The sequence below is a fragment of the Aspergillus sydowii genome (genome assembly GCF_001890705.1).
Source record: "Aspergillus sydowii CBS 593.65 unplaced genomic scaffold ASPSYscaffold_6, whole genome shotgun sequence".
In the NCBI taxonomy this organism is placed as follows: domain Eukaryota; kingdom Fungi; phylum Ascomycota; class Eurotiomycetes; order Eurotiales; family Aspergillaceae; genus Aspergillus; species Aspergillus sydowii.
In genome coordinates, this window is record NW_024467864.1 from 1,400,186 (window position 1) to 1,419,396 (window position 19,211).

Consider the following 19,211-nt stretch of genomic DNA (forward strand, 5'->3'; position numbering starts at 1 on the left):
TATTCAAAGAGTCTGTAGGGTATTGATCGGTCCCATTAAAGAAGAGATAACATAATACTTCTTTATCTAAGTATAACCCTAGGCCTTTGTGGTTATACCAAGGGTCGCAATACCGATACCTGGCAGTGGTAGCCTATAAATCAAGTGTTTCTGCACTGGCAAAACCCGTACTTTCCTCTGCTTCTAAGCTTAGCTTTTCACAAATTCTCAGTGCAAGCATTCCTATTAACAATACCTGTCAGCCATACCTTTCTACGCATACCTGAAAGAAACACACGTAGGTTTCTTCATCCATCTCCCCCAACTGCCATGGAAGAAACATAGTAACGACTTACGTTAGGGCGCGAGAGGAAATCGATACCTTATGACTGCTATCAATGAACAAGCAATGCAAACCTGGTGCCATGGGGTGAATAAAGAGGGGTATTTGAAGGTTACTCGTTTGGATCGAGAATGGTACATATTGAAAAGGAAAGTGTCGGGGGCTGATATCTTATTTATGGAAACTGATGGTGTTATGATTACGCCGTTGTCTGACGGTCATTGGGTGGCATTTCAAAACTTGAAGCCGAGCAGCAGAGCCAAGAGCCCTGGCATTGCTTAACTCGCCGAAGTATATATCGGGCCTGATGGGATTTGAGCAGTTTAGAACATTTACTTAATTACCGGGGGTGGCTTTGGGCAATGCAAATCTTGAATACTTCAACTGATTATGTATGGGCATATTTCCCAATCACAATCCTTTCATCACGTAAGAAAGTACGATAAGCGTAATTGATGAAAGAGACTGTTTCTTTGTCACGATTAGAATACGCGAACAAGTATCCATAAAGGCAAAGGAGTAAGATAGGATGTCCATGAAAAATGGGCCCATATCAACACGGCCGAGGGTAGGGTGTGAGACATAGTTATCCATGGCAAGCCGCTCCGCCCTGCGGAGAACTTTCTTGGGTTACTCAAGGCGTCAGTCCAGCTATCCAGGGCAGATTCTTATAAGCGGGACTCAGTCGCTTTGTTGACCTCCAGACAAAGAAGCAACGAACTCATCTACGATACCACGCCACACAAAATGCCGAATGGATTTAGTTCCTGCGTTGGATCGTCATCCAAAGTGACGACACTCGGGGGAAGATCGCTTTTACGGGACTAGCAGATAGGGAGGGCAAGTCTGGGATCTGGGTTACCTTCCACAACCCGGAAACATAGTCAATAGCTGGTTGACCATTGAGAACAAATGTTGAATGGTTAAGCATCAGTATTGTTTTGCACTGGATAACTGTTCTCGCTGTCCCAGATGATGTTGATTTTGTCTCGCCTATACGTGTCTGATGTTGTTCACTACCCTGTACATTCGTTTAAATTGAGGGCCTCGTCTCTAGATTAGTATTAATATATCAAGGTCATGGTGCCTACGCTCGTTTGAAACCAGGTATTTGTACTTTGCAGCCATTTTAATACCCAAAGTGTCTGGCCCATGTTCAATCACCTCCAACTGTGAGCAGTTGTCAAATAGAGCGGTTTTATTATAGGGGGGACACCTGTGAATAAGCTCTATCCGGTGGAGGATATCGTAGTTTGAATTGGTATTCACGGGCTTTTCTCCCTCTGTTTACTAATCGTCTCATAAACAACTAGTATCTCTTCTCCCACCCAGCCTAGGACTGTAATGTTGCTGCTGTGAGCTTTGCGTTGGCGCGTTTAATACCAATATAGGGCCGTCGCACTCAGCAAGTAAGATTGTACGATTTTCTCCATACAGCTCCGATCAACTACTAATTATCGTCTCAGTGTTTCCAGTAATTTGGTTGCTTGGATGCTGTATCAAAACATTCTCCGTGGTTATCAGAGCAAGTCACGGGCCTCTACGTAGTAGTTTTTGCAAGCCAATCGACCTTGCTACACGGCGCTGGTAAATGTAAACCTGTATTAAAGCTTTAGTACTTTGGTAAAATGACTAAATGGCTAACAGACCCCGAGTTTGATGCTGCCCCGCACGCGGCAAAAGTACGTGCAGATGAGGGTCAGTTGCCTTGCCGTTAAAATGCACATGCCATTCACTCAGCTCAGCTCCCTTTGATCAAGCCTCTTTTCCTGGATCCTGAGCAGATATTGGCCGGGTAGATTGGCCGAGGCCAGTTTTGCCGTAAAGGGTAAAAAACACTAGACCTTACCTCACGCTGCATACAGTGGGCCTACTTATCATGCAGCTACGGGAAAATCATGCGCTTGATCTAATTGGTCAATTGCAGTGAGGACAGAATAAGTGTAGCTATCTTCCTGAATAAATTTACCTTGTTTTACAAACTTAGGTTGCTATCCTTAGGTTGGCACTAGGACGAAGGTAACCATTATATAACTTCACCGAGTTTTATAATGACCAGGTTACAGACCGCGGGGAGGGTAGATGACGCTAATCTTTTAGTCTACCGAACATCACTCCAATTCACAGCTGCCAAGTGGTACTTCCAACATGTAGCAAGAGATGGAATCAAGAACTAGAGGGGCCTCTACGATGTGGTTATCGGATGATCCCTGTCTTTTATGTCGATCGGCTGAACCGCTCAAGCCCTTGTTAAGTATTATGCTGTCATATGTGCCAACTAGTTCGTACTCGAGCCTCTTCAGCGTCCCGAGCGTAATGGGCCAAGAAACACATCCTGGCAAACACATATAGCTTTGCAGGAGACCAAACAGTTCTCTGATTCTTATTAGACTATCAGCAGCAGCTTAGAGGTAGACGAACCTTCAGCCAGGGCAACATGTAAGGGACCTTGGAACTTGGGGTTGCACGTGTAGCATGGTTATTGGACATGGCAAAGATACCGATTAGCAGATTAGTTTCCCCTATAATATAGCAAATGAGTTAATCTGTCATATAATCACGAACATGATCGTCGCCCGAGATTGGGGAAACGATGGAAGGGGACAATGCGCTAGGGCTTCGGCACACAGGGCCAGATGCATGAACGGTATAATAAATACTAGTATAGTTCTCCAAAGGCAGATCGGAGATGGTTGCCTTAAGTTGAGTAAAAACCTGTATTCTGCATTATTCTGCTGTATCATTACTCGCACGCTGAATGCTCACTCAGAAATCCCCTTGGCCTCGTTACTGATGTTTTGAGGTATTTAGAAACCTTTTTTGATGACACATTGCGAACCCTTTTCATGTTAGTAGTTGGTCAGATCTTACATCGGGGTTCGAACGACACTCAGGCCCTGTACTTATCGGAGAGTAGCAGTCGGCTGCAGCATTGACTTCCCCAGGTGATCTGTCATGCGAATCCCCAGCTTGTGGAGTGAGTCTGGCCCTCTCCAGGTCGCGGACTTAGGCGTTTTTCGCAGCCCTACTTCCGAGCCCCTCACTTCCGAAACCTTCTACTCAGGTTAAGGTTGAGGCATAGATTTAATATATTTTCCGCTCCCCGGTTTGGCTCATCCACCACCGCCGCCGTTTTTCAAACGCCCCTCCTTTCATTCGGCGCCTCCAAGCCATGGCCTCCAGTGCCAGGCGTGACTTCATTTGTCTTTGGAAGGATTGTGGAAAGGTATCAACTCTTCCTACCAAGTCCAGTCTCCCACAATAATCTGATGATAATCAGTGCTTCCAACGCAACTCCGATCTCCGCAGACACTACCGAACCCATACCAACGAAAGACCGTACCGCTGTGGTATGGAGGGCTGCAACAAGACTTTCATCCAACGGAGCGCGTTGACAGTCCACACTCGAACACATACAGGCGAAAAGCCCTTTATTTGCAGCCACAACGGGTGTCGCAGGGCGTTCTCTGATGTAGGATCTCTAACCACCCATCATTCCATTGATTAGATAGCATATTCTAATATAGATATCCCATTAGTCTTCGAGTCTGTCTCGTCATCGTGGCGTCCACTCGAATAAACGCGCATATATATGTCCTGAGCCAACCTGCAAACGAAGGTACGCAATACTTCATCTCCGTTATCTAGGTAATTCAAGCTCACATACATATACCTGAAGCTACCGGCGCAAATCAAGTCTCAGAAACCACCAACAATCATCGCACGCACTAGACCTGGCCATCCAAACGCTGTCAAAGGCCTGTATAACTATTAAGCAAGAGCAGAAGGAAGAAGAGCAATTTCGTCTTCCTTATATTCCACCTACTCCTATCTCTCCACAAAATCCGTATTCACTTTGTCAACAAGGTAGCCGGGACAGCTACTATCCGAATATACCTTCCCAAGCAGCAGAGGTCGGGTTTCAGATAAACGTACCAATAACTCCGCCCGCGGCCACGGCTACTGTCCCCGTTCAGGGACAGCTGCCTGTCGCAGCTTCTTATTATCATTCCTGCGCCCAGGCTCCAGCGGCGCAGTATGCCCAGGAATGTTATTTTCAACTCATGCAACAGCAGCTACAGCAACCACAGAACCGGATGGGATATATAGGAAAACCACCGCAGTGATTGATTAGAAATTAAGAATTATATACTAAGAAGCTTTAAAAGAATATACAAAAAAGGTCACAGAGTATGATGACACGAACAAAAGCAAACGTAACGCTCGAGTATGCAACAAAATACAAAAGAAAAAGAAAGAGTGGATACTATCTGAGAGAGGGTGGTAGGGGTCGTAAGATAAGGAAGGAAACATTCATCAACGGCGTATATCAAGATGACGGTCGTTTCTACCGGGTAAACCGACTAACCCAGAGACTAGTCCCCTCTCCAGAACAGCTTTTCTCATCTTGGATTTTCAATGCCCGGAGAAGACTCAAGCCGACCTCATGCTCTTCCCTCCTGACAGAGGCGAGCTCGGAGTTGAGTCTGGTGGTAGTCCTCTTGGTCTCTTCTCTTGCATGCATGTCGTAAAGGACCGAGTCTGGCTGTGGACTCCATAGTAAAGCGTAGATGGCCTTTTCCGTAGATTTCCTGCGCTGGGCCAGGTCCTCTTTCCTCAACTCTAAAGCTTCAATGCGGTTGTGCTTTCTTGGCTCAGGTGGACGCGGCAGAGGAGGCGTTGATGTTGGGCCATCTTTGGGTGGTTGAGAAACAGGAACCGGTCGAGAGGGTACTCCATGGATGGTGCTGGGAAATACTTCTTCGGTCGCTATTGTATAAGAGCACTGGATAATAGTGGCGGGTCCTCCCTCTTCCAGACTTGAAGTTGTAGTGGAACTGTCAACCCCGTCGCCTTTTTCCAGATGGGGACCTCTCGGTGGGGTGTTTGGATCAGGATATGCATTGAATGCACCGGCATAGAGAATAGAAGGATAGTTTATGATATCCATAGCCTGCTTCTCGAGCCCACTTGCCCATTCCAGAACTCTGTGCGACAAGTTCACTCTCTGAGGCGCAGCGTTGATATCACCACCACTGACTGTTGTGACGAGTGATGGAACCGCACAAAGGGGTCCCTCCTCTGGATACGGGCAGTCGCAGGCTCTCAAGCGGTCATTACAGCGTGACAGGTGTATTCGTGATGAGTGTCCTTCCATGGAGTTATCGTCGGTATGGTTTTCGGGTGATTGTTTGTTGACTGCCTTCCACGGCTGGACGGTATGGGAAGGCAGGCTATTATTATTTGGCGATGACCCGCATTGTTGTTTGGACAGAATCCCCTTAGGCCGAGTGCGAATTTTTCTCCATGGAAGCATATTCGCACCACGGGACCCTACTGATCTGACGTTGGCCTTCGCATTTTGCCGGATTGGAGGATTCCTTGGAAGACAAGCCTGTCCGGTTTTATGGTCTGTGAAAGGCTCTTGGGCTGTCATCTTTNGGATATGAACACGACCGGTAAATCATACAAACGGCATCAGCTTTTTGGTCATCGTTCACCACATATCTTCTGAAGCAATGGTTCTAAAGCCACGGTTGGAACACTATATGGGTGTATGAAAGATAGAAATCACAATTTAAAGGGTAAGGAGTCTGTAGGGGGACAGAAATCATCGACTAGAGAGCATGTTGTCTTGTTTTAAAGGGTCCTGGTGGAACCTCACCGGTATGCTGGGACGGTGCTGAACGGACAGTTTGTGGTATTGTTTGGTTGTCTCCTCCACATCAGGGTCCATTATGGAGATGTATATCTGTGGGCTAACTAGGATATGGGGTACTTAAATGAGTATAGCTCTACTTTAGTGCACTATGTCGTTGGCGATCATGATCAATGCAAACCCCGAAGACAAGATGCTTGGTATTTACCACCTGGTTAAGATGCCCGATATAAATCCACGTAGTTAGAGGTGACCATGCAGGTGCAAGCTATAGAAAGATATAGCTGGCTAGATGAACTCTTCGTCAGTTCTCTTTTGTTTTTTCTGTCTTTGCTGCTACTTTATTGTTGCTGCTTGTTTGTTGTTCCGTCCATCCTAAATTGCTGGTGGGGCACGATAGAAGGGTTCTGAACTTTAAAAACCCCAGTTCACATGCGAGATTTCTCCGGAGTGCAGTGAATGCTCCGGAAGAAACGATAAGATGCCTATTGTCCTGCTGCCTTGTGTTGTATTGGTAGAAAGGTAAGTTTGATTATCAATATTATACTTCCTGTTCGCCGCCTATCTGAGGCTTGAATGCAAACCCTGGATGACCATTCACCATTGACCGGCATGATGGATGCAGATTTGCTTCGCAGCAGAAGCGTAATTTGCCCCAGTGTCTGTAATCAAATGGCGCGAGTTGATCGACCTATCAGTTCCCGCCAGATTGTCAGCTCTGGCCAGCCCCGACTCCGAGGCTCAACTTGTCCATCGTCGCAGTCCAGCCACACTGAAATAAGGATCATCACATTACACGCGGTGCCGTGGTACGTGGTGCAAACCCACAGCTAATTTTAGATGACTAGCTGAGTAGTTCTAGCGCGTCCCAGCCACACGGCCGAATCATGACTCAAGAGGTATAATCGCCGGCCGGCGCAAGTACGGAGTATGTGGCTGCGGAGATTGTCCCCATATTCCCCGCTGCGTGTGAACCCTGCCAACCACCACGTGTGCAAGTTTCAGGCCGCAACAAATGATTCGGGTCTGACAGCATCTCGAGGGCGGTAGATATCGAAGCCATCGAAATGCCGAAGTGTAGCCTGAAGGCTGACTTCTGGTGTTTTTGTTCCCATCTTATATATATACTTCTGGTAATGCCAAGGAAGGATGCCATTGTGGGGGCGGTCGGTCACTGCTCCTCGAGTAGCTACCTACTTCGCCAGTAGCTAGTAATGAATGATTGGCTCAGAGTATACCCCGGTGAAATTAGATTTGGTCGTACCATCAAGCGAATTCTGAACTCAGGTGTGGTAGCTGATAGTTATTGATAGTTTCGTACTAGAAGAGCTGCTGACAAAGCGCCTTGGAATTCCACCGACTGACGGTCTTATTTTCAAGTCAACACTCAACACCACCATGGATGTCCCGGTCGCAGCCAATGTCCTTGGCACCACCGGCGCAGTGAGTCTTTTCCTTGTCCATTGATCCATATTCCAGACTAACGACTTAGGTCTGCTGGTCCGTCCAGGTGAGTCCCGGAACCTTCACCAGCGTCACCTGGCTCATCATCCACAGCTTCTGCCGCAGATCTTCATCAATTATCGGCGCCACGATACCGAGGGCCTCCAGGCGTCTATGATGATGCTGTGGGCCATCGCCGGCGTCCCGCTTGGCGTGTACAATATCGTCGAGGAGCTGAATGTGGCGCTGCGAGTCCAGGCCCAAATCCTCACTTTTCTCAGCCTTGTCACCTGGGCGCAGTGTCTTTACTACGGGAAGGTGAGTTTGAGCCGTTGGAACACGGCAGAGCCTTGTGATGTTCATGAGTTCGCTGTTCGCTGTAGAAATACTCCGTCTCGAGATGCGCCGCCGCGGTCATGTCTCTCCTCGTGATACTGGGAGGCATTGAGACCGGCTTGATCTTTGCCCTGCGCGCAGCTAAAGACCGGGGTCTTGAATGGCCGATGATTCTGATGGCTGTTCTCAGCGCGTGCTTTCTTGCTGCGGGTGTTCTACGGCATTACTGGGATATATACGTCCACCGCACCGTGCGCGGAATCAGCTTTATCTTTGTGGGGATCGATGCTGCCGGCGATTTATTCTCGCTCGTATCCATCGGTATGCTACTCTAATGACACTTGAGTATCGGTAACCGAACTACGGCTTACACATCGCAGTGTTCGAGCCGCAAATAGATATCCTGGGCATGGTGATATACGGAACCGAGCTGGCGCTGTGGATCGGTGTTTTCATCTGCGGCTTCGTGTTTAATTTCCTGCCTTGGATTATACAGCGATCAAAGAAACGCCAGCCAGCGTCTACGAGAGAAACAGAGGTGACTCTTCACCCGATGCCATCGTCAACGTCTGTCTTTCGGACAGCGTCTGGGTCTGACGTCGTGAGAAGAAACCCACCACGCTCTTAACAGTTCATCATTCTACCACGGCGATTCCTCTACCACGGCGAATCTTTATCGAGTGTTTAGTGTCATTATTGAGCTTCGATACGCGGCCTAGCTAGACAGCTAGTACAGTACAATGTCGTCCTCCCCCTTCCAACCCGCCAATACATCCTTGACTGACTTCACCACTTCCTCGGCGTATCCCGGGCCCGGCATACCGGTCGGCCCCTTGGTCGGGTCTCCCGCTACCCAGGCCACAGGCTCCTGGCTGCGGTCGGCGTACGCCTTCTTCAGCTCCTGGATGAACTCGTGAGCGAACCCACGGCCGAAGATCACCGCCCGCGGGGGTTGGGCGTAGTTGTGCGTGGCGATGTCGTCGGGCGACGGCGGGGCGGACTGCGGGTCCCGACCGGCGAGGAGCAGCGGGAGCTCCGCGTGTGCTCCTTCTGGAGTGGTGATGAAATGGATTACTGTCTTGTTAGGTATTTTGTAGATGTAGATAATTGAACGGGTGGAAATGGCTTGTACCTTCATACTCTGGTCGCAGAAATTGCGATACGGGTCTTCCTATGGCGGTGGTGCGACCGCAGAGCACGACGGGGATGGCGATACGAGACATGTCAGTAAGTCAAACAGGTGCGAACGGCTGGTTGATTGGAACGATGAGGATGGGAACAGCTGAGAGTATTTATAATAAGCCGTTATAATAATAAACTTTTGCACGGACGCTGGAATTACTAAGTAATTCAGCGCAGTCAGCACTAGGTAAGCAGATACGTAGCGCTGTCTACTAGTAGTAAAATCAATTTGAGATATAACGAACATAAATGCTCCACGGGATGTACTCACCCACTACCTACTCGATATCATGGCAGAGCCGATCTTCTGTAATGTACGATATAGACAAGCCTTTAAACAGACAAGCTATTCTCCATGGACCGCAGCGGACAGTGGAAATGGTATGGGCAGTTCCTTGACCACACTTCAGTTATTCGCAGCGTCGCTATTCAAACCGTTCCCTGCTAGCTAATGTTCGGCGAGGCTTGTACAAATTCGCCCTGTCTCTATCATGTACATTAGACAGGGATGTGACGGCAGTAGTGCCATTTATAGGCCACACTGCGTGATTCAATCCCGTCTGTAGCCTTGATCGTCAACGATGAGCGGTGCAAGGCTCTGCCAGCCTTGCCATTCAAAAGGCCACCTTCCCCCCTATTCAGCCCTTTTCATCGCTCGTCCTTTGCTTCTGTGACCTGCTCTAAATCTTCTTTCTCATATTCACCAACATGGAGATTAATTGCTCCTCGGTTTGGCAATACCACCAACTGCATAACGGCAATGTGGAGTTCGATGCGGATATTGTTGGCCCAGGCGTAGGCATATCCTATGGTATTCAGGAACAGTTGGTCTCTAATTCCTTGTCTAGGCTATTGCAAGCTTTACGTTCACTGCATTGACGGCGCTGCTGACCATGATGGGCGCATTTGTCACCTATTCCGTTCCAGGAGAACTCACAAATGAAGTAGATGAGGTTATCTGCCGGGCTTTGCGCACCATGATAAATGCAGCTGGAAGAGCCTTGGGCATGTCCAGGAGAACAGGCATCGAAAGGCACGCAGCAAGCGAAGAGCGCCTCGAAGCGTTTCAGTCCTTCATGATCTCCGTTGGCGACCAGGCCCTGATCTCGGAAATGGCCATCTTGATTGCAGCCTTGGCGAGATACCGCGACATCACTCTGTACTCTGTGAACGCTGTCGTGGCCTTGGGATGTCTCGCATCAACCGTCCACCTTGCACTGGCTCCCCTGCTGATCCGAAGAATGCAAGACCACCATGTCACCAAGGCATTGAGGTGCGTTTCGATGGCGGCCGCCGCGATACTGCTTGCTACACTCCTGCTGCTGCAGCGTTCCAAAAGCTGGCAGTCTCATGTCTATTTTTGCTGCGCTGTCGAGGACTTTGGGTTCGACAGGGATTACCTCTATTACAACTGGTTGCCCATTGCATGGCAGATTTTGGTGTTGTATTTAATCATATACAGCACTTATGAAATTATTCAGCTCTTGTACTCGAAGCCCTGTGGCGATGCTACGTCGAATGTCACCGGTGCGAGCTCAGGCGCCGTTGGCGATATTGCTGAAATGAAAGATAAAAGCCACGACCACCCCGTCCATGGGTATAAGACGCTTTCCGAGAAGCAGAGAGTCCGGAGACAGTGGCTGCGGTATCAAGCTCGACAAGCTGCTCGCCCGAAAAGAAAAAGCTTGAGGAAGCAAAGACTCAAGGCTTTTACACTCGCGGAAACCTGGGCGTTCTACGAGTGCCAGGACAGCTTTACGTGGAGGATACTGTGGCTTCTCTCCGCGAACATTTACGGCATCACCGATGTACTCTGGAACAGAGCTGACGTGGGCACCATTTCTGGAGATCGTGATGCGATGGGCTACGGCCAGATTGTCTCCCTTGTGCTGCTGGTACTTCCCTTCTTCGCTGCAGCTGAGAGCATATACGGTTGGTCACCGCATGCCACAAGCTCGATGGCAACAGTTACTAACGTCATAGCAGATTACCGAGGCCGTGTCAAAGGCCTGGGAGGCAAAAGTCGAATGGAAGTATCTGCGCCGCCTGATGCGTCATGAACGCAGTGGAAGCAACAACTGCTACAAAACCATCCAACAGCGGCAGCTCTGCCTCTTCACGCCCTTCTTCATCAACGGACGCAGCGCCATCATCTCATCCACAGCCACGCTGTACAACAGATCCTCCAGATTCTACCCCGTGTGGGGATGCCACTGCCACTATTTTCAGGCCGCCGACCATAGAAAGTCTCGACGCCGATGGACGCCCTCTTCAAGCTGGAGTTGACGGATCACTATCGCAATTGGCTCAAGATACAGAGTCCTGCGGGCATATGTTCTTTGCTCGACTATGGACATACGTGCATGCACTGTTTATGTTAGCCCTGGTGATTCCGCTCGGGTGGGCGCCGGCGGATGGCCGTGCTGGGATTGCCGTGGTGGTATATGGCGTTTTGGGTTTGATTATCCTCAGAAGGTTCTGCGGCTGGATATGCTTTTCGTTCTTCTTGCGGAGGATCAGAAGGGGGAAGATATCTGATAATGACCCCACGGAAAAGTCTCCAGCTGCAGAGGACCAAACCAGCAGATAATACATTCGCAGGCTGGAATGAGGTACCATTTTCAGTACCACCTTTGGAAACCCTGACCCAACTCACCGGGGCTCATTATCACTCCCGCGGGCCGGTGTACATACGGGTCTTGAAGCTGTATCTAGATTAAGTGACTACCAAGCTCTGTTCCAACATCATTTGCATTTCTGCCTGGTCCTTATAGTAATACTATAGCAACAACTAACGCATTTCGACTCTTATTTATGCACTCGCCTTGAGGTACGGAATGCCCGTCAACTTGAATCCCCTCTCCGACAGCTGCACCGGCTTTCGCGGCTTCGTCCGGTTATACGGGTCTGGTTCGCCGTTGCGATAAACCGGCAGGTCGACAACGTGCATGGCATTTGGCCAGTGGGTCGTCATTTTCGTTTCTACACGGTCAGCTGTTGAACTTGGTTCGTATAACTTGCTAGACACACCTTCAAACGCCATCTTCTTTGTCAGGAGCTGCTCCTCAGTGGCATCTTCTACCGGCATGTAGCACGTATACACGCAGAATCTGGGCTGCGATGTCTTTGAGGAGAGATTGTAATGCGGCGTGCGCGAGTCCCCTGTTTATAAACATTAGTATCGGCCCAGTATAATATGGTATGGCCAGCGACTTACACAACAAGAGATCACCCGGCTCAGCGGTTACTTTGATCCACTCGCAACCTTTATCCTGTAGCCATTTCCTCCCTGCGTCTGTGAAGCCGTACCACTCCTTCGTCCTACACACGTCAGCTACTACCCATGAAAAAGTGAAGCAGGAACAGGGAGATTAAGGTAGAATACCACGACCAAATCCGCTCCTCATCCTTAAACGCCTCATGAAACTCCTCACTCAGCAAATGCGCCCCCTTACAAACAATCAACCCGCCATCATCCTCCCCATTCGGAAGCAAATTCACCAACCCCTGCAAACACCGAAACCCAGGCTTCGCCGGGTCCTGGTCCTGATGCGGCCAGGGCGTGTTTGGTTTGACATCAGACCGGTTCGGGAATCCGATATTCACCGAGTCAAAGGAGACGATCAGGTCTGGTGTGTCGTAGACGGTTTCGAATGCGCGCACGACGCCTGGTTCTTGACGTACGGCCCAGGTGAAGGATTCGTGTGAGACGGCGTAGCCGAGACACATTCCTTTTTCGTTGATATCGGGCAGGTGGTCTTTGTGGATTGTGCTTGGGTCGTTGCGGTTGTAGCCTAGGTTGCTGTTCGATGCTGTTATTGACTTGTCACTTGTGATAGGAGGGATGGACTTACAATCCCTCTAGCCAGTCGTGGATCTCATCTGCGTATTTGAGGGCGCGGTCGCGTGGGACTGCATTTTTGACCACGGCGAAGCCGTTCTTTAGGAGGTCGTCGCGGAAGTCGCCATAATGGACGTCTGTGCCGTGCGAGAAGACTCGTCCGCGCAGGGGCGCAGTGGTGGTAGTAGTAGTGGTAGTAGTGGTAGTAGACATTGTATATACTCCGTTTGAATCAATGATGGTTGACTTGTAGTATGGAATGCTTGACTGGTTTTTTATATCTACTGTTCGCCTTCACGACGCTATACAAATCCGGTTCGGCTCGGTTGAGTCCGGTTCGGCTGCAGTCGGTTATTCCAATATCAGGCTAACCTGCTAGGCCTTTGGAGCTGGTGTAGCTGTATGTCGGATGTCCACATCCATGGTAGTGGGGCCGAGAGTCTTATATTAATCTGTTCGAGAAGCTGGCTGGCAACTAGCCGTCATGGTGTCTAGTGTAGCAGTCTAGCTTCTCTGTCAGATTCTGCTATTCTGGGAGTTTATACGAGTAGAGACATCGAGCAGCTATCCAGAATACAGAGATACTGTGAAATAAAATTATGCGTAATTAAATAAGAAGTTGCTGTATTGTATAGCCGTAACTAAGTAATTATCTTAACCCAACTAGATACACTACTAGATCATCAAACACCAACCCACCCCCTGACCAACGACCTCACCCTCTTCCCAAAGAAAAACATCGGAACCGCACCCAGCGCCAACACCGCACAAATCACCATCTCCACCACCATCGTCCTATCATACCCAATCGACCGCACCGCCGGCAACGTCGCATAACTCAGTCCAAACGAGATAATGCCACGCCCCGCACAGACAACAACCAGGAAGGGCGCCGCGCGCAGCGGGAAACTATCCACGGCGTATGTGATCCCGACGATATTGGCGCCGAGAAAGGCGAAGAAGCTCGCGTTGTAGGAGACGACGATTGCGCTGGCGTTCCAGTCTGCCGGGAAGGATGCGGCTTGGCCGTAGATGATACCGCAGATTATGCCGACGGTTGCGGGGACTGCGAGTACAGGGAGGCGGTATTCGGGCTTGTAAAGGCCGTTGCTGTGTTTTGTGAGGGCGCGGATTGTGGCGTCGCTGCCGTAGCCGAGGAGGGGGAGGAAGATGATGCAGCTGACGATTTGGCCGGCTTGGACGGAGCCCAGGGAGGTGAAGGCGAAGTTGTAAGGGGGTGCGAGGAGGATGGTGGAGAATGTGGCGGATTGGAAGACGTAGACGCCGAGGAAGGCGCCGTTTAGGAGGAGCAGCCAGAGTGTGATGGGGATGCAGACGCCCTGGAGGACGTGTTTGTAGAAGATGGGGATGTCGTGCCACTGGGGTTTCACGACGGCCAGGGCAAGATCGTGGCGCCATGTTCGTGGGCCATATTGCTCTACGTCCAGGACTGTCCCGTATGCCGAGCGAACAGCAGGCTCTGCAGACTCTGCAGACTCTGAACTGCTTGATTTGGGCTTGACAGTCTCGCCGCGCATGTCAGTGGCCGATCGTTCAAAGGAAGACTCCGACACGAAGACCACAGAGAGTATAAAGACAGCGGCATTCATAATAGCGAAGAATCCATACCACCATCTCCACCCCCACGCCGCAACCATATACGTCGAGACCACGAAGAACACGCCAGCCGTGACATTCTGGATGAAGATGAACCAGGCCAATTTGCGCCCGCGTTCATGCAGGAAGTGAATCTCCTGGATAATCGCCGGCGACAGCGCCTCACTCTGGCCCGCCGCGAGAGACATGATGTTGCGGCCTGCAATGTGGCTCCCCAGGCTCTGGGAACAGGCGCACCAGATCCCCGTTGCGATGAGGAGGACCATGGACGCAAGGAAGACGGGTCGGCGGCCGCAGCTCAGCGCGAAGGGCATGCTGATGAGGTTGCCGATCCCCATGAACAGGGTCGGGTATGTCAGGAGGTCGTTTGCGCGCTGCTCTTCGCCGGGATACTGCTGCTGGATGACCGAGAAGATGGGGCCCATGCCGGAGCACAGCACGACAGATGTGCAGCTGTAGGCGGAGACGAGGACGAGGAGAGTCCATTTGCGCCATGGCGGGAGATTTAAAGGGTCTAACCATCAGTTTCTGTATAGGTGCATACTGGGGGCACTCACCTCTTGGATCGGCCGATGGAGTTGGAACGAGGACGGTGTCGCTCCCCCTGAGCAGCTCGACGTCCCCCGGTGCTGGCTCGAGCAATCGGGGGCTGGTGATTTCCTCGTGCACTGCTTCGCCTTTATCCATTGCGTCGTCAGGCATGCTCCAGGCCCAGTTTGCGGTCGACTATGTAAGTACGACAAGGTGATGGCTGTCATGTACATGGAGCCACCCCGCGCTTTATACCCCAGACCTAAAAGACGAATCATCCTTGATTAATTACCAGCACCCCAGTTCCCCTGTCCATGGCGCTTGTGCAGTCTAGAGATTGAGTGGAGCCGCGAGCCGAACCGCACCGAACCGAACCGGTGACATTGCAGCTATAACAGTATCCAACATCCATTTTCAGGTTTCATAGATGAGTAGACAAACAAAATGCCTGTGAAATTCAGCCTCGAAATCCCCATCGAGGAGCTCAAGGCCCCCGAAATCGGACACGGCGGGTACGAAGGCCTCAACCCTCGCACCGAGATCCTACCCAAAGGCCACCAAACTGCCGCCGGGCGACGTGCTTTACCATGCGATATCCAGGTTGACCACGATGTTGCGATCAAAGTGCGAGACGGCTGCACCTTGTATGCCGATGTCTACCGACCTCCGAACTCACTGAACGAGCGCACCCCCGCCATCCTCTGCTGGAGTCCCTTTGGGAAGAAATTCAACGGCATCGAGTCTCTGCGCTTAATGACGCCGTGGAATCTGGGGATCCGGGATGGGACGCTGAGCGGGCTGGAGAAGTTCGAGGCGCCTGATCCCGCGGAGTTTGTGGCACGGGGGTATGCGATTGTCAATGTCGACTCGAGGGGGGCGTTTGACTCGCAGGGTCGCATGGCGATCATGGGTACACAGGAGGCGGAGGATGGGTACGATGTGATTGAATGGATTGCGCGGCAGCAGTGGTGTACTGGGAGTGTTGGGATGGCAGGCAACTCGCATCTGGCTATCATCCAGTGGTTTATTGCCGCGCTGCAGCCGCCGTCGTTGAAGGCCATTGCCCCCTGGGAGGGCTGTGGGGATCTCTACCGCGAGCAGTTTGCGCGAGGGGGGATCTACGGGGGGGATCTGTTTGACCGGCTCATTGTCAAGTATATGCTGCGTGGGCGGAATGGCATGGAGAGCTTTCGCAAGATGTACCAGCAGCACCCGCTCGCCTCGGACTGGTGGAATGACAAACGGCCGGATATGAGGAAGATCAACATCCCAACGTACATCACCGGGACTTGGACGAACACGATGCACGGCATGGGTGCCATTCGCGGCTGGCTGGAGGTGCAGTCGCCGCATAAATGGCTGCGCTGGCATCCTTATCAGGAGTGGTACGATCTGTGGGGGAACCCAGAAGCCAACACCGAGTTGCTGAGCTTCTTCGATCGGTATTTAAAAGGTGTGCAGAATGGCTGGGAAGATACTCCTCGCGTGAGGATGGCCATCCTGCGGTACGGCGAGAGCAGCCCGATAGCCAACATCGTCGAGCCGGACTTTCCCTTGCCATGCACTGTCTATCGCAAGGCGTACCTTGACGGGAATGGAACTCTGATTCTCGATGAGCTATCGTCAACGTCTGCGGCAGTCTCGTACAATTCAGAAGACCCAGCAGATATGGCCAAGTTCACGTACACCTTCCCCCAGCGCACACAGCTGGTAGGCATACCCAAGGCCGTTCTCTACATGCGGTGCGACGACTACGGCGACATGGACGTGTTCCTCGTCTTGAGCAAGCTGTCTGCATCTGGGGAACTGATGTTCAACCTCAACATACCGTGGAAGGGCTTGCCCGTCTCGTCTATTGATCAAATCCCACCCGACAAGCGCACAGAGGTTATCCTTTACCAAGGCCCAACGGGGATTCTTCGAGCCTCGCACCGCGCCATTAACTCGGGCAAGTCCATGCACGCGAACTGGCCATTCCATCCGCACGAGCAGGAGGAGAAGATCAATCCTGGCACCGTTACCCGGTTGGAGATAGGGATCTGGGGAATGGGGGTGGAATACGAAGCGGGCGAGAGTCTGCAGCTGCGCATAAGTGGGCATTACCAGGGGATTTCGAACTTTGGGACCCCGGACCATGTCAGGAATAAGGGATTGCATTGGGTTCATGTTGGGGGGGAGTATGATAGTCATCTGGTGTTGCCGTTTGCATGAAGTATATAGACAAAGCTACATTACTCGCTATTCTCGAACAAGTGACTCAGATCGTTCCAGTCCCATCCTGCCCAGTCCAGTGCTGAAGGTCCCCAGCCATTCAACATCACTGGTTCCACACAAGGTGGTGAGTTGCTGCCTCCAAATGGCAGTGGTGCCTGTCCCTGTAGACACTGCTCAGCATATCCCTCCAGCGCGGACAAGACACCATCCACTCTATTCCCAACATCTCCCTCTAGCCTTCGATAATGCCGTCTAACAATAACAATTCCCGCTTTCATAAGCTTCACGAGATTAACTCTGATCATCCAAAGGAAAAGAGAAGAGACATACTTCAAAATCCGCCCTCACCAGAAGAGACCGCCGTTCCCGGATAATATGCACCGCAAGGACATAAACCGCCGGCAACGGCGAGGTCAGTGTCGTTAGATACGTCGGTAAATTCAAGTCGACCATTGCAACAGCAAGCTTGATCATCTCGCGCGCGGCCTCGACGCAGACAGTCGCCCCGTTTGCAATGCGCGACTTCCATGGCTTCCCTGTGCCGTGGCGCTCGATTACCTCGTGGATTTCGGATGGTTCGATGAGCAGGGCGCTCCGGTTTAGGAGGATTAGACTGCATGTTTAGTTTAGTTTGTGCTTTGCGGGGATAGTGCTTTGCTTCTCACGCGTAGTGATAGTAGAAAGACAGGAATGCAGATTGCTGCGAGACCTGCTCTGACGTGGATCCAGGCCTATGCAGTTAGTTAGACACTTTACTCGAGATAGATAGTTTGTAGGGAGGTATAGACACGTACTGAAACTCAGAGGGTAACTTCCTCCACCACCCATCTAGCAACATCGCCAGTTCACCACCGGTCCTAACCTTCTCCTCGATTGCCTCGTCGACGCTCTGCGGGAGCCACTCCTCGCGCCTCCATGTTCCGGCTGCACGGTCTTGCATTTCATGTAGTGTATTCGCCAGACTTGTACACGCCTGTTTATACCCGTCTTTTTCGTCTTCGTCTTCTTCTGATGCCCGAATGTGTGACTGGAGAAGACCACGGTCCCAGACTGTAGAAGCGCGCCCGCTTTCAAACGCGAGGATCTTTTCAAACACGTATATGCACCACCATGTATTGCAGCGCTCGGTGTCCGGTCCCGAGTTCCCTACCTGGTTGAGTCCGATGGACTGCGCCATGGAAATGCCGAGGGCGAGAATGTCCCAGGCCCAGGCTATCTGGTCCCTACTTCGGAGGACGACGGAGAAGAGGAGGATGGTCTGGACGGAGCGGACGGTTCGTTCTGCTACGATGTGCCCGAGAAGCGTGTTGCAGTGGTTGATGTATGAGGATACGGTGATGGTGGGCTGGTGCGACTGGTCTGTCATAAGGCCGACGCTCGCGATCAGGTAGGCTAGTACTTGATCGGAGAGAGTCTCTTGTGTAGCGGAGTCGCAGATCTGGCTGATATGAGCATCCGAGAGGAATGGGAATATACAGCAGACTGTTTGCCTGAAGTTCTGTGCGAGGCTCTGCATGACGGGGGATTCAGGCAGGGCTGGTGGAGAAACAGGCGCCGATTGGGAAGCTAGACTGACTCCAGGCAAAGCGGAATAAGGAGCAGGAATCCGCAGTCGATAAAACGCCAGATCCAGCCATTCGGTCATAATCTCGAACATGCACCCCCCGACGAACCGGGGCATCATGGGGAGCCGTCCGCTGCGCCAGCCTGACCGGTCCCAGCATTGCGCGGACTGTCGATGGCTGTGATTGGATGGCAAGGGTGATGCTGCGACTGAAACTGGAGTATTGAGCTGCGACTCCGGTGTGTCTGCTGCAGACCGTCGGCGATGCGTGACGACTGCGCCCGCGCGTCGCTTGTCGGTGGTGATGCATTGCACCCCGGCTATGCGGCAGTTGCGGCATGAGGGCTGCTGCTCGTCGCATCGTGTTTTCTTGAGCCGGCAGTGGTTGCATGCGTAGGAGAGGCGCTTTCGTTTGGCGTGGTGTTCCATCTGTACATACTCTGTAGATACTCTGGTCTGGTGGGGAGTGGCGGTTCTTAAACTCTTGTGCATCTCCACCTCC

The 19,211-nt window shown here is 51.4% G+C and overlaps 10 protein-coding genes across 10 annotated transcripts; 4 read left to right on the forward strand and 6 right to left on the reverse strand.

Annotated features, from left to right (window-relative positions):
- Positions 1 to 3,471: 3,471 nt before the first annotated feature.
- ASPSYDRAFT_46344 (C2H2-type zinc finger protein) lies at positions 3,472 to 4,508 on the forward strand. Its single transcript, XM_040847201.1, has 4 exons — positions 3,472 to 3,548; positions 3,603 to 3,794; positions 3,862 to 3,941; positions 4,002 to 4,508. The coding sequence occupies exons 1-4, from the start codon at positions 3,495 to 3,497 to the stop codon at positions 4,447 to 4,449; spliced, it is 774 nt and encodes a 257-aa protein (XP_040702124.1). The 5' UTR covers positions 3,472 to 3,494; the 3' UTR covers positions 4,450 to 4,508.
- Positions 4,509 to 4,670: 162 nt separating this feature from the next.
- ASPSYDRAFT_32371 (uncharacterized protein) lies at positions 4,671 to 5,759 on the reverse strand (the record flags this gene model as incomplete). The annotated part of the gene is made up of 1 exon (XM_040844973.1): positions 4,671 to 5,759. One exon carries the CDS (start codon positions 5,757 to 5,759, stop codon positions 4,671 to 4,673), a length of 1,089 nt encoding a protein of 362 aa, XP_040702125.1.
- A 1,620-nt stretch (positions 5,760 to 7,379) lies between these two features.
- ASPSYDRAFT_90495 (PQ-loop repeat-containing protein) lies at positions 7,380 to 8,388 on the forward strand (the record flags this gene model as incomplete). Its single annotated transcript, XM_040852346.1, has 5 exons — positions 7,380 to 7,424; positions 7,474 to 7,491; positions 7,539 to 7,742; positions 7,808 to 8,081; positions 8,141 to 8,388. 5 exons carry the CDS (start codon positions 7,380 to 7,382, stop codon positions 8,386 to 8,388), a joined length of 789 nt encoding a protein of 262 aa, XP_040702126.1.
- ASPSYDRAFT_69421 (uncharacterized protein) lies at positions 8,308 to 8,983 on the reverse strand (the record flags this gene model as incomplete). The annotated part of the gene is made up of 2 exons (XM_040850469.1): positions 8,308 to 8,834; positions 8,893 to 8,983. 2 exons carry the CDS (start codon positions 8,981 to 8,983, stop codon positions 8,488 to 8,490), a joined length of 438 nt encoding a protein of 145 aa, XP_040702127.1. The 3' UTR covers positions 8,308 to 8,487.
- A 539-nt stretch (positions 8,984 to 9,522) lies between these two features.
- ASPSYDRAFT_1048131 (uncharacterized protein) lies at positions 9,523 to 11,126 on the forward strand. Its single transcript, XM_040839809.1, has 3 exons — positions 9,523 to 9,737; positions 9,791 to 10,874; positions 10,929 to 11,126. Exons 1-3 carry the CDS (start codon positions 9,651 to 9,653, stop codon positions 11,000 to 11,002), a joined length of 1,245 nt encoding a protein of 414 aa, XP_040702128.1. The 5' UTR covers positions 9,523 to 9,650; the 3' UTR covers positions 11,003 to 11,126.
- Positions 11,127 to 11,658, reverse strand: ASPSYDRAFT_1048132 (uncharacterized protein). Its single transcript, XM_040839810.1, has one exon. It carries the CDS (start codon positions 11,559 to 11,561, stop codon positions 11,250 to 11,252), a length of 312 nt encoding a protein of 103 aa, XP_040702129.1. The 5' UTR covers positions 11,562 to 11,658; the 3' UTR covers positions 11,127 to 11,249.
- A 23-nt stretch (positions 11,659 to 11,681) lies between these two features.
- ASPSYDRAFT_204461 (uncharacterized protein) lies at positions 11,682 to 12,999 on the reverse strand (the record flags this gene model as incomplete). Its single annotated transcript, XM_040843853.1, has 5 exons — positions 11,682 to 11,924; positions 11,973 to 12,104; positions 12,160 to 12,263; positions 12,328 to 12,744; positions 12,797 to 12,999. The coding sequence occupies 5 exons, from the start codon at positions 12,994 to 12,996 to the stop codon at positions 11,755 to 11,757; spliced, it is 1,023 nt and encodes a 340-aa protein (XP_040702130.1). The 3' UTR covers positions 11,682 to 11,754.
- A 315-nt stretch (positions 13,000 to 13,314) lies between these two features.
- Positions 13,315 to 15,087, reverse strand: ASPSYDRAFT_204463 (uncharacterized protein; the record flags this gene model as incomplete). The annotated part of the gene is made up of 3 exons (XM_040843854.1): positions 13,315 to 14,233; positions 14,288 to 14,914; positions 14,958 to 15,087. The coding sequence occupies 3 exons, from the start codon at positions 15,085 to 15,087 to the stop codon at positions 13,467 to 13,469; spliced, it is 1,524 nt and encodes a 507-aa protein (XP_040702131.1). The 3' UTR covers positions 13,315 to 13,466.
- Positions 15,088 to 15,375: 288 nt separating this feature from the next.
- Positions 15,376 to 17,375, forward strand: ASPSYDRAFT_79475 (CocE/NonD family hydrolase; the record flags this gene model as incomplete). The annotated part of the gene is made up of 1 exon (XM_040851002.1): positions 15,376 to 17,375. One exon carries the CDS (start codon positions 15,376 to 15,378, stop codon positions 17,140 to 17,142), a length of 1,767 nt encoding a protein of 588 aa, XP_040702132.1. The 3' UTR covers positions 17,143 to 17,375.
- A 2-nt stretch (positions 17,376 to 17,377) lies between these two features.
- On the reverse strand, positions 17,378 to 19,138 carry ASPSYDRAFT_58809 (uncharacterized protein; the record flags this gene model as incomplete). Its single annotated transcript, XM_040849590.1, has 4 exons — positions 17,378 to 17,397; positions 17,472 to 17,758; positions 17,811 to 17,876; positions 17,940 to 19,138. The coding sequence occupies 4 exons, from the start codon at positions 19,136 to 19,138 to the stop codon at positions 17,378 to 17,380; spliced, it is 1,572 nt and encodes a 523-aa protein (XP_040702133.1).
- Between the last annotated feature and the right edge of the window lie 73 nt (positions 19,139 to 19,211).

What these genes read in the sequence shown, in the direction of transcription:
- ASPSYDRAFT_46344 (XM_040847201.1), top strand. Translation starts at nt 3,495, where the DNA reads ATGGCCTCCAGTGCCAGGCGTGACTTCATTTGTCTTTGGAAGGATTGT. An exon ending in GTCGCAGGGCGTTCTCTGAT is followed by an intron (nt 3,795 to 3,861) that starts GTAGGATCTCTA and finishes ATATCCCATTAG; the next exon opens with TCTTCGAGTCTGTCTCGTCA. An exon ending in GAGCCAACCTGCAAACGAAG is followed by an intron (nt 3,942 to 4,001) that starts GTACGCAATACT and finishes ATATACCTGAAG; the next exon opens with CTACCGGCGCAAATCAAGTC.
- ASPSYDRAFT_1048131 (XM_040839809.1), top strand. Translation starts at nt 9,651, where the DNA reads ATGGAGATTAATTGCTCCTCGGTTTGGCAATACCACCAACTGCATAAC. An exon ending in CGGATATTGTTGGCCCAGGC is followed by an intron (nt 9,738 to 9,790) that starts GTAGGCATATCC and finishes TTCCTTGTCTAG; the next exon opens with GCTATTGCAAGCTTTACGTT. An exon ending in TGCAGCTGAGAGCATATACG is followed by an intron (nt 10,875 to 10,928) that starts GTTGGTCACCGC and finishes ACGTCATAGCAG; the next exon opens with ATTACCGAGGCCGTGTCAAA.
- ASPSYDRAFT_1048132 (XM_040839810.1), bottom strand. Translation starts at nt 11,561, where the DNA reads ATGGTACCTCATTCCAGCCTGCGAATGTATTATCTGCTGGTTTGGTCC.